The sequence below is a fragment of the Bipolaris oryzae genome, assembly GCF_000523455.1.
Source record: "Bipolaris oryzae ATCC 44560 unplaced genomic scaffold scaffold_82, whole genome shotgun sequence".
Lineage (NCBI taxonomy): Eukaryota > Fungi > Ascomycota > Dothideomycetes > Pleosporales > Pleosporaceae > Bipolaris > Bipolaris oryzae.
In genome coordinates, this window is record NW_006911358.1 from 26,179 (window position 1) to 40,689 (window position 14,511).

The 14,511-nt window shown below is 53.3% G+C and overlaps 6 protein-coding genes across 6 annotated transcripts; 3 read left to right on the forward strand and 3 right to left on the reverse strand.

The window, feature by feature from the left end:
* Positions 1–152: 152 nt before the first annotated feature.
* COCMIDRAFT_6054 (uncharacterized protein) lies at positions 153–2,329 on the forward strand (the record flags this gene model as incomplete). Its single annotated transcript, XM_007690625.1, has 2 exons — positions 153–772; positions 820–2,329. 2 exons carry the CDS (start codon positions 153–155, stop codon positions 2,327–2,329), a joined length of 2,130 nt encoding a protein of 709 aa, XP_007688815.1.
* Positions 2,330–3,041: 712 nt separating this feature from the next.
* COCMIDRAFT_27061 (uncharacterized protein) lies at positions 3,042–3,683 on the forward strand (the record flags this gene model as incomplete). Its single annotated transcript, XM_007690637.1, has 2 exons — positions 3,042–3,453; positions 3,541–3,683. The coding sequence occupies 2 exons, from the start codon at positions 3,042–3,044 to the stop codon at positions 3,681–3,683; spliced, it is 555 nt and encodes a 184-aa protein (XP_007688827.1).
* A 548-nt stretch (positions 3,684–4,231) lies between these two features.
* Positions 4,232–6,967, reverse strand: COCMIDRAFT_97660 (uncharacterized protein; the record flags this gene model as incomplete). Its single annotated transcript, XM_007690652.1, has 1 exon — positions 4,232–6,967. One exon carries the CDS (start codon positions 6,965–6,967, stop codon positions 4,232–4,234), a length of 2,736 nt encoding a protein of 911 aa, XP_007688842.1.
* A 326-nt stretch (positions 6,968–7,293) lies between these two features.
* COCMIDRAFT_97617 (uncharacterized protein) lies at positions 7,294–7,563 on the reverse strand (the record flags this gene model as incomplete). Its single annotated transcript, XM_007690653.1, has 1 exon — positions 7,294–7,563. One exon carries the CDS (start codon positions 7,561–7,563, stop codon positions 7,294–7,296), a length of 270 nt encoding a protein of 89 aa, XP_007688843.1.
* Positions 7,564–9,216: 1,653 nt separating this feature from the next.
* Positions 9,217–10,092, forward strand: COCMIDRAFT_97618 (uncharacterized protein; the record flags this gene model as incomplete). Its single annotated transcript, XM_007690654.1, has 2 exons — positions 9,217–9,892; positions 9,947–10,092. The coding sequence occupies 2 exons, from the start codon at positions 9,217–9,219 to the stop codon at positions 10,090–10,092; spliced, it is 822 nt and encodes a 273-aa protein (XP_007688844.1).
* Positions 10,093–11,667: 1,575 nt separating this feature from the next.
* On the reverse strand, positions 11,668–13,050 carry COCMIDRAFT_37540 (uncharacterized protein; the record flags this gene model as incomplete). Its single annotated transcript, XM_007690644.1, has 3 exons — positions 11,668–11,967; positions 12,029–12,585; positions 12,645–13,050. The coding sequence occupies 3 exons, from the start codon at positions 13,048–13,050 to the stop codon at positions 11,668–11,670; spliced, it is 1,263 nt and encodes a 420-aa protein (XP_007688834.1).
* Between the last annotated feature and the right edge of the window lie 1,461 nt (positions 13,051–14,511).

The following is a 14,511-nucleotide window of genomic DNA, read 5'->3' on the forward strand; positions in this document are numbered from 1 at the left end:
TCACGTGATATTGGAAGAAGCCTCTCTTCTTTTGCTACCCACTCCACCACAACTACTTTCACCACCTAGCTGCATGTACGCACTGTCACTTGCTGCGGTTTTTCCGGTCAATACAGGTGTACTGGGCGACGGCTGCCCGGGTCTCGCCCGCCATGCAAGCTGAGTCCGATTGGACTGATGAACCTTCGCGGTCGTCCAAACGTCGCCGAACAGATGCAGAGAGATTGGCACGTCCCCGAAAATATCACCTCGAAGGAAAATACTGTGACCGATACCGCCTTCTCTTCAATGGAGTTGTTCACGAAGCCGCCACTCGCTTCGACAGTAGCCACATGCCCTATGCTTATTACTCCTGGCAAATTGGTTCTTCATTGTGGTCCACAGCCGAGCAAGCTACCTTTTACTCGGCTCTACAGCGACTGGGAAGAGACAATGTCCCAGGCATAGCAGATGCAGTCGGCAAAAGCATACCAGAGGTGCGCGAACTGCTCTTGCTGCTCCATGGCGCCGCAGTCAAGCAGGGCGATGCTGGTCTGACTTTTCGCGACATCCCGGCTGCCGTTGAGATTGGCAACGAGTGCGACGCCCAAGTAGAACTTGTAGCAGATGCACTGGCGTGGTACCAGGAGAAGTGGGAGGCTCGACAAGAGCAAAAACAGCATGGCGACTACTGGCTGATCACTTCCGCCGTCGCTGATGCGATTGAGAACGCTATCGATGGCGAGGTAGACGAGCCAGCACCTCCTCGTAGAGGGGGGAGGGTCATTGTAGGGTACGTATGTGTGTTTGTGTCTAAGAAGACAGTACTAACTTGTGCAGAGCATGTCTTTCGTGCAAGAAGTTTAAGCAAAAGTGCGACCGAGAGCTTCCATGCAGTAACTGCAGGCGACGGAAAATGGCCCAATGCGTGTATCCTCAGTCATCTACTAAGGCCGATCAACCCGTCAATTCTGAGGGGCCCAAACAAGACGGAAAACCAGGTAAACTAGATCATGCACCAACTACAGCCGCAATTCTAGAGTCACTGCCAGAAGGATCACTGTTACACCCACAAAACATGCTGAAGCTGTCAAGAGATGTCTTCATGAATCGCTCGCCAACGATACCTTCTCCTTGGTCGCACTGGTCGCAATATACATCAGACATTGCCCAAGAGCCGTCCATCTATCGTACTGCATTTGGTGACTTTCACAACCTCGTCGTATCAGTAACCACACGACTTGTACGACTGGCTATGATACAATCAATGTCTCGTTTACGGTCACGGAGTAAGAGAACTACACATGGTGCACTTCCTACAGTAAGGAAAAGGGACGTGCGTACCGCCATCGACCTTGCGGGTATGCCTAGAAACAGCCAAGAAAGATGGAGAGGTGTTGCGCGGCGGTGTGCACTAAGAGTCTACGATCAGCAGCTATCTCGGAACGGTCGCAAAAAAATCAAGAAAGAAGTGCCTTGGGATGAGTTTGAACGCATCATGCGACCAGAGGAGCCCATTGCCAGCACTCTGACAACGGATGTGGAGTCTTCAGATGATCAGGCTGAAGCCCGGTTACGAGCATCACGAAAGGCAACGCCTCTTCCTATAGACCGGCTCGCGCTATCTGACTGGGATGAGTCGTCAATGGACGAAACTACGCAACCATCGCAGTCCACACAGCAGTCCCGAGATACAACTGGCCGGTACATGACAGGAGATGGTCAAACACCGAAGCCGCCAACACTGAGCTTGAAGCAGCATGACCGAAAGATCGCCCAAATAGATGAGTTGGAGATGTGGATCATGCTCGGTCACGACCCAGACAAGTCCAAGTACCTCAACCAGATCGATCCAGTCAGCGATGAAGACGACGATGAAGATGAGCGAGTCATCACACAGCCCGACGACTGGCGATCATTCACAAAGTACCGCGCAGAATGGGAAGAACTTGAATCACTACCAAAACCTGAAGACTTTGAGGCAAACCAAATGCCTCTGGTAATCCCACCTGTTCTACACGACGATACTGTAGAACGCGAAGACTCTAGCTCCGACTACACAGATGCACCGGGGAAGAAGAAGCAGCGACCAAGAAAACCGGAACTAGTCGAACTCGAGGCGGAGAGCGCACACGCTTATGCAGATAGGAAGGCACGAGAATTAGCGCAGGAGATGGAGCTGCCCATGAGCGAAAGCAGTCGTCAAGGTTATGGTAGGAGTAGTGGATCCAGTGACAGTAGTGGTGAGGGGAGGTACCGAGTAAGGCAATCCATCGAGACCGGTGGCCGTAGGGCGGTACATTCAGACGACGAGGTGAGCGAAATGGACTGGGAAACGTTTATCGATTGAGATTTCATTCAGCCATTATAGCATCTGGTAGTATTAAAGGGGTTCTCGGGTTCAATTTTCCGCCTCAGTAATACATCACCTATCAGTTTAGTGTCAGAGAGGTTTGGTACCGGAGATGATTTTTGTACGTCACCTAGTGGCTAGCTGGTTTGCGTAAAAGAGCTGTTGGGATTTAATAGTCAAGTCACCAGTTCCCCATGTCTTTGAATGTAAACATTATTCTTTCCACTCAGTGTATCCCATCAATATACAATCGCGACTGATTTCGGATGTATTGGATCCATGGCACATGTGCGATACTTACTGCCTACACGTGGGACAAGCAAGGTCTAGGCCAATTTCAAACTCCAATTTCGCTTCCTATCACAATTCTTCTGGTATCATCCACGTCCCTCTGATACCACAGCTTTGAAATCAAACGTTCATAACTGGCTGTTCCCAATTCCCAATATTATCTTCTTTACATAGCCCAATCTGGTTCAGGGTCCAAAAACCCAAACTCCAGAGTGAGAAGAAGAAAAAACTGTCAAGTAAGAAATCCCACCCCATGTTTCTGTACATGCCCAAAATCTGTACCAAGGTTCTCCCTCCGCCCACTCACAATACCCACTTCGCTTCAAACCTCCCTCCCATATAGACTCCCCCGAATCCCCCCTCGAAAAAAAGAGAGAGAGAGAGAGACAGAGAGACCAACGAAACCAACCCAAAAAAAATGAAATCCCTCTACTTCCTCCTCAGCCTCTTGGCCCTCCTCCCCACCCTCGCTCTCGCAGGGGAATCCTACCCTCCCCGCCCCGCCGGCAAATACGGCAAAGGCGTGCCCACCGAACCCGTCGACGAGCCCCTCAAGCGCCCCAAGGATCCCTCGCTATGGTGGCAAGGCATAACCGACGACGACGTCTTCTACCCTGAATGGGCTGCCATCTCTGCGCGCGCAGCGTCAAAGGCAAAGGACACGAATGTAGCTGCGGATGCGAATGTCGACGCTACCGCGCAGAAGAAGAAGAAGAACAAGAAGGAGAAGGAAATGCCAAAGGCTTTGCAGTTTGCGGGCAAGTGGAAATACTGCGGTTGCGCGCGATGGACGAATGGAGACAAATGTGAGAAGATAAAGCGAGTGGGTGGTAAGGAGCGATCTGGGAGGAGCTTTTGCCTGTAAGTTGTTGATATGAAAGGGAAAGGGGGAAGGGTGAATGCTGACGTGTGTAAAGGCAATCGGATTTCAAGAACATATAAAGATTTGGACCATGCGAGTGAAAAAGGAGAAGATGATAGAATTAATCAACAACTCTCCCCAAGTGCATCAGAGGCCTGGGCCGAATGCATGAGCACGAATCAACGTGGGAAAACCTAGTCTAAACTCTACAACCCAAAAATTATCTTTTGATCTCCGTATCCCCTCCCGTACCAGGACAACCAATCAAACTCCACAAAATCATTACAAGGCTTGCTTGAAGAACAAACGCAATAGACCCAGCTACACGGAAGACCCTTGCGGACCCTGGTCCATCAAAAAAGGGCCATATCCGGTACCAAGCTTAAAAGAACAACCCATCAAGACGTGCGTGCGTAGTACAGCATGCAAATGACGCAATCAAGCGAGAGAAAAAAGAAGATACACGAAGAGAACATGTAAATAAGGAAAAGAAATGAAAGGAGAGACGGAGAGGCCTTGCGGGCTGGTATAGCGCAGAAAACAGAAATACGACAATTTCTCCTCCAGGATCAATAGTTTGAAAACAAAAAAGCATCAAAGTAACAGTGGCGTAAAAGCGTCATAGCCGCGGCGAGGAAAGAAGAGACGGCCCAAATCTCAACAGGATGATAACGACGACCGATTCGAAACGCCGACTTCACGGTGTACACGATGTTCGTATAAGACATCTTTTTTTGTGATGATAATCAGACGATAGAGGCCCGAAGTGCAACCTCGGGTGGTGTAGGGGGTAGTGGTGCAGTGGGTGGTGGTGCTGGAAGACCCACGAGCGGAGAAAGCGGCATGTTGAGAGGCATGGCTGGAAGATCCACGGTTGGTGGTGGTGGTGGTGGTGGTGGAGGAGGAGGAGGAAGTGGTATGCTGGGCGGCGGAGTAGGCGATGTGATGTTGCGAGGAGGTGGAGGAAGAGGCATGTTTGGTGGCGGCGCGGGTGGCGGCAGGCCAATTGGACCTAAACTATGCTTTGGTACAATGGTCTTTTGGCTGGTTTGCTGGGCTAGCGTTCGTTGCCTCAGCGCCTCGATATGAGGAAATGCTTGAACGTTGGTTGTTGTAGGGGCTGTTTGGATTGACATTCTTTGGCCGGGAACAAAAGACGGTGTAGAAGAGATGAGGCGCAGTGGGCGGGATGATAAGAAAGGTGCCCGATCAGAACGGATCTGAACTGAGGGTGGCCGACGCAATGGGTTAGACTGTGCTGAATTAAGGCCATGAAGGCTAGGGGATGTTGTCATATTGGACGCTGCTGAAGCTGGCCTTATTGGCGCAGTCACAGATCGATTTGTGATCAAGGGAGAAATGGAAGGCGTAGGAGAGGGTGTCTGGCTAGCTCGGCGTCTGGCAGAATCGATATGTTGGGCTTGAGGGCGGACTGGAATAGGTCGCAGAAAGGGCTTTGGTGATCCTGAAGTTCGACGCCTTGTCCCGCTGACTTTGCTGGTAGAAGCAAGGTAGGGTGCTGGGTTTGACATGCCTGTTGTTGTCGTGTTACCCATGGTGGACTGGCGTCGAGCAGGTGGTGGGGGAAGTGGCGCAGGCTCTTTGGGAGGAGGCGAGATGATGTCCCTCCTAGGTGGCGAGCTGTATACATGAGCATTGAACCTCACTGGGCTATCCTCGCGAGTGGGGAGGCTGTCTTCTTCCTCGGACTGGTCTGGGATATCGTTCTTGGGCTCTGGGGGCGATGAGTATGCCAAGCCGATTTCAATTGCTTGAGGTTGATCCAAACTTGGTGCTTGGCTACCTGATGCAATTAGGCCTGGGGCGGAAGGGGTTTCAAGCCCGGGAAATGTGGGTGATGCAGGACTGTAGAGAGAATGACGCATGCTTTTAGACAATGCTTCGGCTGACTGCAGAAGATTCTCGTCAGTTGTCGGCAGTGGCTGCATGGATCTACGTCGGGATGACATTGAATTGTTTGGATTCATTTGGAAGGATCGTAGGGACATGGCACTTCGGAGAGGCTCGTTGTCGCCAGCTGCACCACACTCTTCCATCAGAGGTGATTGTGGCGCGGGTGATGATTCGCGCGACGTGTTCCGAGTCCCGGCGCCAGAAAAAGATGTCGATGACGACATGAAGGAGTACCGTGAGCGGCTGCACAATTGTTCGAGTTGCATCTGGTGCTGAGATATCGGTGTCGAGGTGGCTGATGACGTCTCGACGGAGAGACGGCTGCTTTGTCGATGAGAGTGTCCGCTAGATGAGTCAAGACTACGTTTGATCTGTTCAGGATTTGTTTCCCAGTCTGAAGTGATGATCTTTGGCGACGCTGAAAGGCGTGGTTCGATTGGTACAACCTTGCTCATGTTGTACGCGTCTCGACTGACTCTGAACCGATGGTTCGCAATTTCTGCAGACTCTTTGCTTACTGAGCCGCCATCGGTAGAGCAAGAAGCTCGGGCAGGGTCATCCCTTGTTCTTGTACCACCAAGGTTATCAATCTCTCTTCGCACACTCGTCATCCATTCGTCCATCTCTTCGGCGCTCTCAAGAACCAAGAGAAAGCTCGTTACAGACCTGCGTGTGTTAAGATGTTGTGTCCGCAGACGTGCAAGGATCGAGCTCTTTGGGCCAACTTCGAGTGCGCCATCACCGCTAGCATGGCTGGATATCTGAAGCACCCAGTGTTTGCCTGGTATGAGATCACAGGCAAAAGCCGCAGACTCCTTGCCGAGCTTGAGTACCTTTTCCGGTACCCTATCAAAGGGACCGTCACCAGCATATTGCAGGATATACCCGCCAGTGACCAGGACATAAATTTTATTGACAAGCTCTGGTGTAGGTGGGTGAAGCACCGAGTGGGATATGAGGCGTTTGTGATTCTTCTCCAGCTTCTTGGCCTCTGTACTATTCTCAGTAATGGTGGATAGTTCGCGCTCATGGTCGATTCTCTCGAGTAGAGACTCTGCTTGCCGTCTTTGGCTCTGTGTCCGCATCAGGACCTCTGGAGCAAAGACACAGGCTTGTACAGTAGCATGCTTGATAGATTGGGGGAAAGCCTGGAAGAGTGGCGGGGGTTCCCAATCACCAAACTCGTTGTATGATACAGTGGAGCGCATAGATGTAGGCCGGAATCTTTGGCTTGCTCGGGCGCGTATTGTCTGCTGAGCTGGGGGCGAAGGGTTTTGTCGCAGTGAAGACTTGGGTACGGACATGGGAGCAGTCGGCTTTGGCGGCGTTTGTGGCCGCATTGGCACTGCGAGACCAACCTCTGTGTGACCGCGGGCCTTTTCTACCTTTGGCCTGCTGAATAGATTGAACAAGGACATTCTGGAAGATACACGCTCGAGCGTTTTTGGCGGAGCGGGTACGGGTGCTTTGGATACTACCGAGGGTGAGCGTGCTGATTCTCGCAAGTTTGCTGTAGAGCGGGTAAGGCGCCATCTGGACATGGGTGGCCGTGCCGAAAGGTCGGCCATTGTGAATGTTCTGTGACTGCACGGTGGCAGTGTGGGAATGTGAGAGAGCGACTGGAGGATAAATGTGAGTCCTGGCGAGTAGATGATTTGGAAGGGACAAGCCAAGTGGGCAGTAAGCGTGGCAGATTGGTTGCGGCACGGGACAGTCGAATCTGTCGATATGGATAGCGACAGGGAAGGCCGGTCTCTCGGGGGTCAAGGGCTTTCGGAAGGGACGGCCGGGATGCAGACGTTGGTCAAATATGGTCCGTGTGAGAGAGAGAGAGAGTGTGTGTGTGACAATGGCGATTGGGAAGTCGAGGATATCGAAAGAGCCGAATTGGGGATCAAGCAATGTGGGGAGATTCAGCGGAAAGGAACAAGGAGCGGGATATAGGTGGTGGTAGTATAGCACCAGGAGAAGCGAAGATCAAACGAGCGGACGGGACATGAGCCCATGAACAAGACGACGGCGCTGGGCGGCAGATATGTGAACAGGACCAGAAAGCTGACCAAAGTGAAACGACGACACGAGTCGGCTTTGGTGACGAGAGTCGCGGAGGAGGAGAAGAGTGGTGGCGAGTGTTAGTTGCCGCAGATGAAGGATGGGTAATCATGGTAGTGCGCCAGGGGAGCAGTTCCCTGTGTGATGTGAAGACGCAGGGGGTGGAATGTGGCCCCTATCCGGCCAGCTCGAAGACAAAGTTGGGAAGGGAGAGATGGCGACGGCATGCGCTAATCGAGGCCAGGGCTATTTTGGCGCGCTGCAAGCAGGCTAGCCGGGGGAGGGCCGGCACAACGTCTTTTGACAGTGCGCTGGCCCAGCCAACACGAGCATTTGGCTGTGCACGCGGGCGAAGCGCGCCGATGTAAATGGGGGGGGGGGGTTTAGGGTGTGTAAGTGAGTGCGCCGCGACGCGTTTTGGCAGCGAGTCCAGGTAAGGCCTTGCAACAGCGGAGACGACAATGATGACGAGGACAGACAGAGTAGTTTGTAGCAGAATCCACCACCTGGGCTGTTCTCGGGGCGGGGTGCAAACGACAGGGTCGCAGCAAAAAGTATTATTAGCGAAACTCTGCAGGCACAGGACAAGGCCGGGCAGGGAGCGGCAATGTGGCCGTAGCAGCCGACGCCAGGCAATACTGGGGCATGGGGAGATATTGGATCGTGTTTGGGCGGTGAAGTTGTTTTTACGGCCAGTGTGGCACGTCCGTTACAAACACTGTCAGGGTGCGACGGCGAGGTCAAAAGGAAAATGCAGTCGTAGTGGCAGCGAGAGTAGCAGGCCACCAGGGGCGTGGGCACAATGTTTGGCCTGGTGTCTCAGCGTGTGCCACAGGCAGCGAGGTGCATGAGTAGAGTTTGGTGCGGTGCGGGTGCACGGGGAAGGCCAAGTTAGCTTGCGCAAGCAGGTAGCATGGCTGCAAATCATATTCCCGTTAGTGACATGTCGTCGCGATGACGACTGGCGTGGGGATGATGAAGGTGAGGCGGACGGACGGGGACGAGGGCTGATCTGACGGCGATGGCGATGGCGATGGCGATGGCGATGGGGGAGATGATGATGGCGGATGACAAGTGCCGTCCGTGATGGTGGGAGTGGTAGAGGTAAGAAAGCGGGAGAGGGGGGGCAGGGGGGAGGGAACGGCAGGGCAGGGCAGGGCAGGGCAGGGCTGGCGGACTTTGGTGTTCCTGNGCTGATCTGACGGCGATGGCGATGGCGATGGCGATGGCGATGGGGGAGATGATGATGGCGGATGACAAGTGCCGTCCGTGATGGTGGGAGTGGTATAAGAAAGCGGGAGAGGGGGGGCAGGGGGGAGGGAACGGCAGGGCAGGGCAGGGCAGGGCAGGGCTGGCGGACTTTGGTGTTCCTGCAGTAGCGCCGCCGTCCGACTTGCCCCGCCATAGCTGTGCTTTGCCAGTTGCAGTCACCCCACCACAGCTGTCTGGTGACGCTGACGCTGACTGACGGACTGACTGCCCGCTGACTACCGCGACTACAGCAGTAAGTACATCTGCATCCATCAATCTTCTCATCCACCTCACATCTACGACTGCGACTGCGACTGCGACTACGCCTACAAGTCAAAGCCATACGCACGCCTGCATCTCACCCCACCTCACCCCATCCCATCCGGTCCCCGCCATGCCCGACGTCAACACCATCTCGCCCCCTCCCCACGCCTCGCCCTCGCCTCGCACCCAATCGCCCTCCAGCTCACGCTCTCCTCACTCGCTCGCCGCCACGGCTGCCTTGAATGCCGGCATGCACAACCAGGACTCGCGCTCGCCTTCGTCAGGTGACATTCGGAGGGATGCAGAGCGTGCCCGTCGCCGCTCCAGCATCCGCATGAACCTCAACCTCAACGACCCCGCCCTACCTGCCCCCGGCGAGATGCAGCAGAGCCCTTCAGCCCGTGCTAGAGGCACCGGCACCTGGCCACACAGCCCCCACCACGAGCGCGCCCCCAGCCTGGGCGAGCTGCACCAGGAGCTCGAGGCTGAGCAGGAGGGCCAGGTCAACCGCCTCCTCAACATGATCCGCGCCCAGCAAGCCCAGATAAACAGCCTCCAGGCCAGCCAGCACCCCTCGTCCGCCTCTGCTGTCGTGGACGACGGCACCCCGACCTCGGAGCGCTCCATGTCCATCCCCGCCTCGCAGCACATGTCGCCGCTGCCCTCGGCTGCCCAGCCCCGCTCCCGCTCGCCTTTTGGCCTGGGTTCTATCAGCCGCCAGTCGTCGTTTGCAGACCGCTCGCGCCACAGCAGTCATGCGGGCTCTCCCGCCCTGCGGCCCATATCCGGCCAAGCCGGCTCCTACGACCCCCACGACATGCTTCCCAGCCCTGTAGCCACTAGAGATGAAAGTGCTTTTTACCAGGCAGAGACCCAGAACCTGACTCGCGAGAACCAGATGCTCAAGCAACGCATACGAGAACTAGGTGAGTGCTCATCTGCTTGTACTACAAAACTAGCACTGACCATATCTTTTGTAGAGCGCCAGCTAGCAGAACAAAATCCTACCAGCCAGATTACCCACTCGCCCTCTGTCCACTCTAGTCTTGCACCCACCCCTAATCGCCAGGCCAATGACGGCGAGGATGTCGCCCAGGATGCCCAGCCTTCTGCTGCTGCAGAGTAAATTTTGGTCTTTTTTGCTGTATACTTTTTCTACTGGCGTCGGGCTGAGCTTCTCCTCTCATGACACGATAATGACGGCGGCGGCGGCGGTTGCATGGTAATGGCGTTGATTTGGTTTTGAGAGAGAAAAAAACAGCGACTCCTAGCAATCGTTCTTTTTTCGGTAATTTGAAGTGCTACTAATGGCTTATGGCTGAATTAATCACTTTAATTGACTATTTTGGTTTGCCCATGTGTGGGTCCAGGATGACTGTAATTTTGGTCTCGAATTAATTGTTTGCTCATCACATTGACGAGCAACGACCTGGCAAGGACCAGAAAACAAAGACGATAATCATGGCATCTATGCCTTGGATGCATGTGCATGTATGAGGAAGAAATCAGAGATATAGGGCGCAATTACATGACAGGAGCAAGTACGTCATGGGTATTCTGACTTAAAGACCCGATACCCTTGTCTGCCCGCGCTCCTGCCACCTGTTCGAAACTACTACTTACAAACATATACAACTATAATGAACCATTTTAATTTCTTCTTCTCCATAAAAGCCCCTCCCAATAACTACGCAACTCACGCTCTAGTAAGCCCACCCCAGAGCCTGCAATTACGCAAAACAACGAACTAGTCCCAACACGACTTGCCCTTCTTACTGTGTACACACACACACACACATCCAACGTCTAAACTATCGCAAACACAAACACAAACACAACCCTATTCTTCCCCCCGTGCGCCACAAACTGGACCCTTACCCGTCGGACACCTTAATGTAGAACTCCGAAATAAACACTATTACCCTTTCCCCCCAGCCCCTCCTTCTCTCTCTTTCCCTTGCTCGCAAACCTAGTTCAATCGTTGTTTCAAGGGAAAGGAAAAAAAATAAAATAAAACACGCAACCAGAAGCTTGGACACTAGTAGCCAGCATGGACCACCATGGTGTCCGCTCACTGCTGCCGACGCAAAATAAAGACCCTTGATAGCAAAATCAAAGTTTCAAAAAAAAGACAAGAAAGAAAATGGCGCGCATGCACGCGCGCGTGGGGGAAAAGAAGGGAAAAGGAAGAAAAAAAAGGTTAGATTGCGCAAGATTAAGATGGAACTAATTAAGGGAATTAATTATAAGGATGGCTGGATAAGAGATTAAGGGCGATTGGTCAAGTTTTTTTGCGGAAAAATATGTGTCTCTCTTTCTTTCTTTTTGGACGGCAATATATATGAGAGAGAGGTGGGAAGTAGAATGAATAAGATAAGATAGACAGTGAGATGAAAATTTGAAGCAAGTTTGGAATACCGAAAAAAAAAGAGGAGTACGATTGCAGATAGTTTCTCGCTCTCTCTATCTCTTTCTCCTGCTGCCTCGGTATCCCACACGCGTCACTTTCCTTCGTCTCAAGAAACACAGACCATTGTTTGAAAGTAAAACAAAAAAAACGCCAAAATTTTCGCCTGCTGACCCATGCATAGTATCGTCATTTCCCCCCGCGTCTCTACCTCTCGCGCTTTCTACTACTACTACCTAGTGCAAGCTAAACAGATAAACAAACAAACAAACAAACGTGGCCTAGACTACACTACTACTCCTCCTCAACCTCCTCTACAGTCGCCCGTGGTGGCCGCTGAGTTGCCCCGCCATCTGCTGTCGTGTCGGCCCCAGTAGCTTGTGGTGCGTGATCCACAGGTGCAGACGCGGGTGCGGGTGCAGGTGCAGGCGCAGGAGGAGCAGCAAAAGGAGCAGCATTTGGCGGCACAGGAGTCGTTGTCCTCGAATGATCATGACCGTGTTTCTTGCCCTTGATACCCGCAGCTTTGGCAGCCAGTTTAGCGGCTTTCTTTTCCTTTTTCGCTGCCTTCTTTGCCTTGATATCCTCGGGAGTCTGTAAAAATTGTGTTAGTTCAGTTTGCAACCAAACAGAAAGTGGACAGTATTTCACATACCTCTTGCCATGCCCACACAGGCCGGAACGAGTCGAAGAAACCGACGTCTTCGAAGAGATTTGGGTATAGCCAGAGACCAGGGGGTGCAACAAATATCGTGATGATGAAGAGAATCAGACGGACAATGGCCATGACGAAGAAGAGACCTATCAAGCCAAGCATGCCCATACTCAGGTACCACACACCTTGGCGCAGCATCAGCGGCCAAAGTGGGAACAGCACAATGGCAATCACAGCCACCAAGGCGCCCAGAGCGTACAGCTTCTGCTTCCATTGCGATCCCTCGTACAGCCAAATGTAGTAGCTGTCGTCATTTGCGTCTTGGTGCTGCTCAATCTTGACCGTCCACAGACCCTTGATGCGCTTGGGCTTGGCGTGGTTGTGGCCCTCGTGTTCGTCCTCGTCGGCCTTGGATACCCGGAGCGCAAGCAGAGAAAGAGGCAGCAGCTTGAAACAGTTTTCTGCAGTAACACGGTCGTAGACTTCTGGGAGGAGAGGGTTCTTAGCCCGCGCCTTTTGGTATGCGGGTGACTGGATGGCGCGGATCGCTCGCTTGACTATTATTTACTTGTTAATTGCGTATTCACATGGCAAATATATATAGTCGCATCCTCACCTCTGAACATGTCCTTTCTCTTTTCGTCGTGCACGACGGTCCTAGGTTTCAAGTCCTGCGACTTGAGCCAGTTTGCAAGAGCAATGGCTTCTGGCTTGGGTGGGCCTGGCTGGATGGGCTGCTGTTGCTGCTGCTGTTGTTGCGCGCGCTGCTGGGCCTCCATCTGCGCCTGCATCTGCATTTGTTGCTGAGCCATGGCTTGCTGTCGCATTCGCTGAACATATTCCTGAATCGAGATTCCATGCCTTTGGGCCTCGGCGGCAATTTGCATCTGGATTTGCTGGATTTGCTCGGGGGTGGGCTTTTCGCCGTTGGGCCCGAGGGGTATCGGAATGGCAATCGAGCCCGGTGGTGGCGGGCCCTGATGGGTCTCATACTCTGGCGGGGGTTGTTCTTGTTCGGCCATGGTGAGAGCAGAGAGTTTGAACCGCGGGCTAGAGAGATGACCTGAGCGAGCAAGGCAGGAGGAAAACCACGTTGGTGATGGAGGACTCTGGAAAAACCAAGCGTTCGGCGGTTGACACGGTGGACTTTCGTGATGCCACATTACATCAAACCCCAGGCCGGCGGAAGGTAGGTCCGGGCGGGGTGACTAAGCGACGCTTGGGTACATGAAATTCTCTGCGAGCTACTAAAAGCTTTTTCCTTCCACCTCACCTGTTCACAACAACTACCACTTTGTTTCCACATACTCCCAGGATCCCCTATCTGCATCATGACAGGTGCTTTATTGTTTCACGAATCCGACTAGGTCAATCGTTGTCGAATGCTGTGCACTCAGCATCCCTTTGGCAGGGTCTGGTGCGCGGCCGCACATGCCTCGAGGAACGCGCTTGGAGCCACGGCGCAACCCTCTATGTAAAGGGTGCCGCCCTTCTCGAGTATCAGGACCGGCACCAGCACCAACATCGCCAGCATGGGCCAGCACGTATCGGCTGGGCATAGGCCTTCAGGAACGAGAGGGCCCCTGCGGTGACCCCCGCTGCATCTCTATTGAACATGGACCAGGCGGTGTCGCATGGGCATATGCGGCATGTACAGCGTGTGCCTCAAAGCGCGGTCTTTCCAGGCAAATTCCCATGTTGCAAGATGGGGGCAACTTGGCAAATGTCGACTGATGAGAAAAAAAATGGACTGATGAGTTTGACCCCAGGCTTGATTGGCGACGGAATGGCAGGCCGTCCGGGGCACCCTGGAACCCTTGCACTCTTTGTGATGATCTATCACTTCACCAACACTCTGGCCCTTACTTCCCTTACTGTATAGGCCTATTTTGGTGTGAAGAAGAAGAACGCGACCCATTACTCACCGCGGAGCCTTTCCTTTCGGGTGGCTCCAGCGGTCCTTTTCCGCGGTCAACATAGCCATTATGTGTGTTTGTGTAGCTTAGTGTTGTATGTGAGTGTGTGTGTTTGTGTATAGCTATTGTCATTGTGATGGGCATGATGTGGTGTGGTGGTACCTTGTCGCGCTATGGGGGATCTGCATGGCACATGAAACGGCTGCATTAACGATGACGGCTGACGCGGGAGCCCTTGGCGTGCGGGTAGGGTTGTTGTTGCATGTGTCTGTGGGTGTGAGTAGTATGTGCATGCATGCATGTACATAGTCTGTGAATGAACGAGGGAATGTGTTCACGGCTGACGAGGGGCGGGCCAGTGAGGCAGCTAGGAGGATGCGATATGCAAGCAGCCAGGGCGGCCGGGCTGGTGAATGCAAAGGATGGGCCATGGTGGATATTGCGGCACCCGCGTCAATGGACGAGCTGCGAGGGCCCCTGCAAGGCGCCGTCTCTGGCTTGTTGATGTCGCTGTCTGCAGTCACAGTCTGCACGTCTGCTAGCACAGCCAAGTTTTGTTTTCCATGC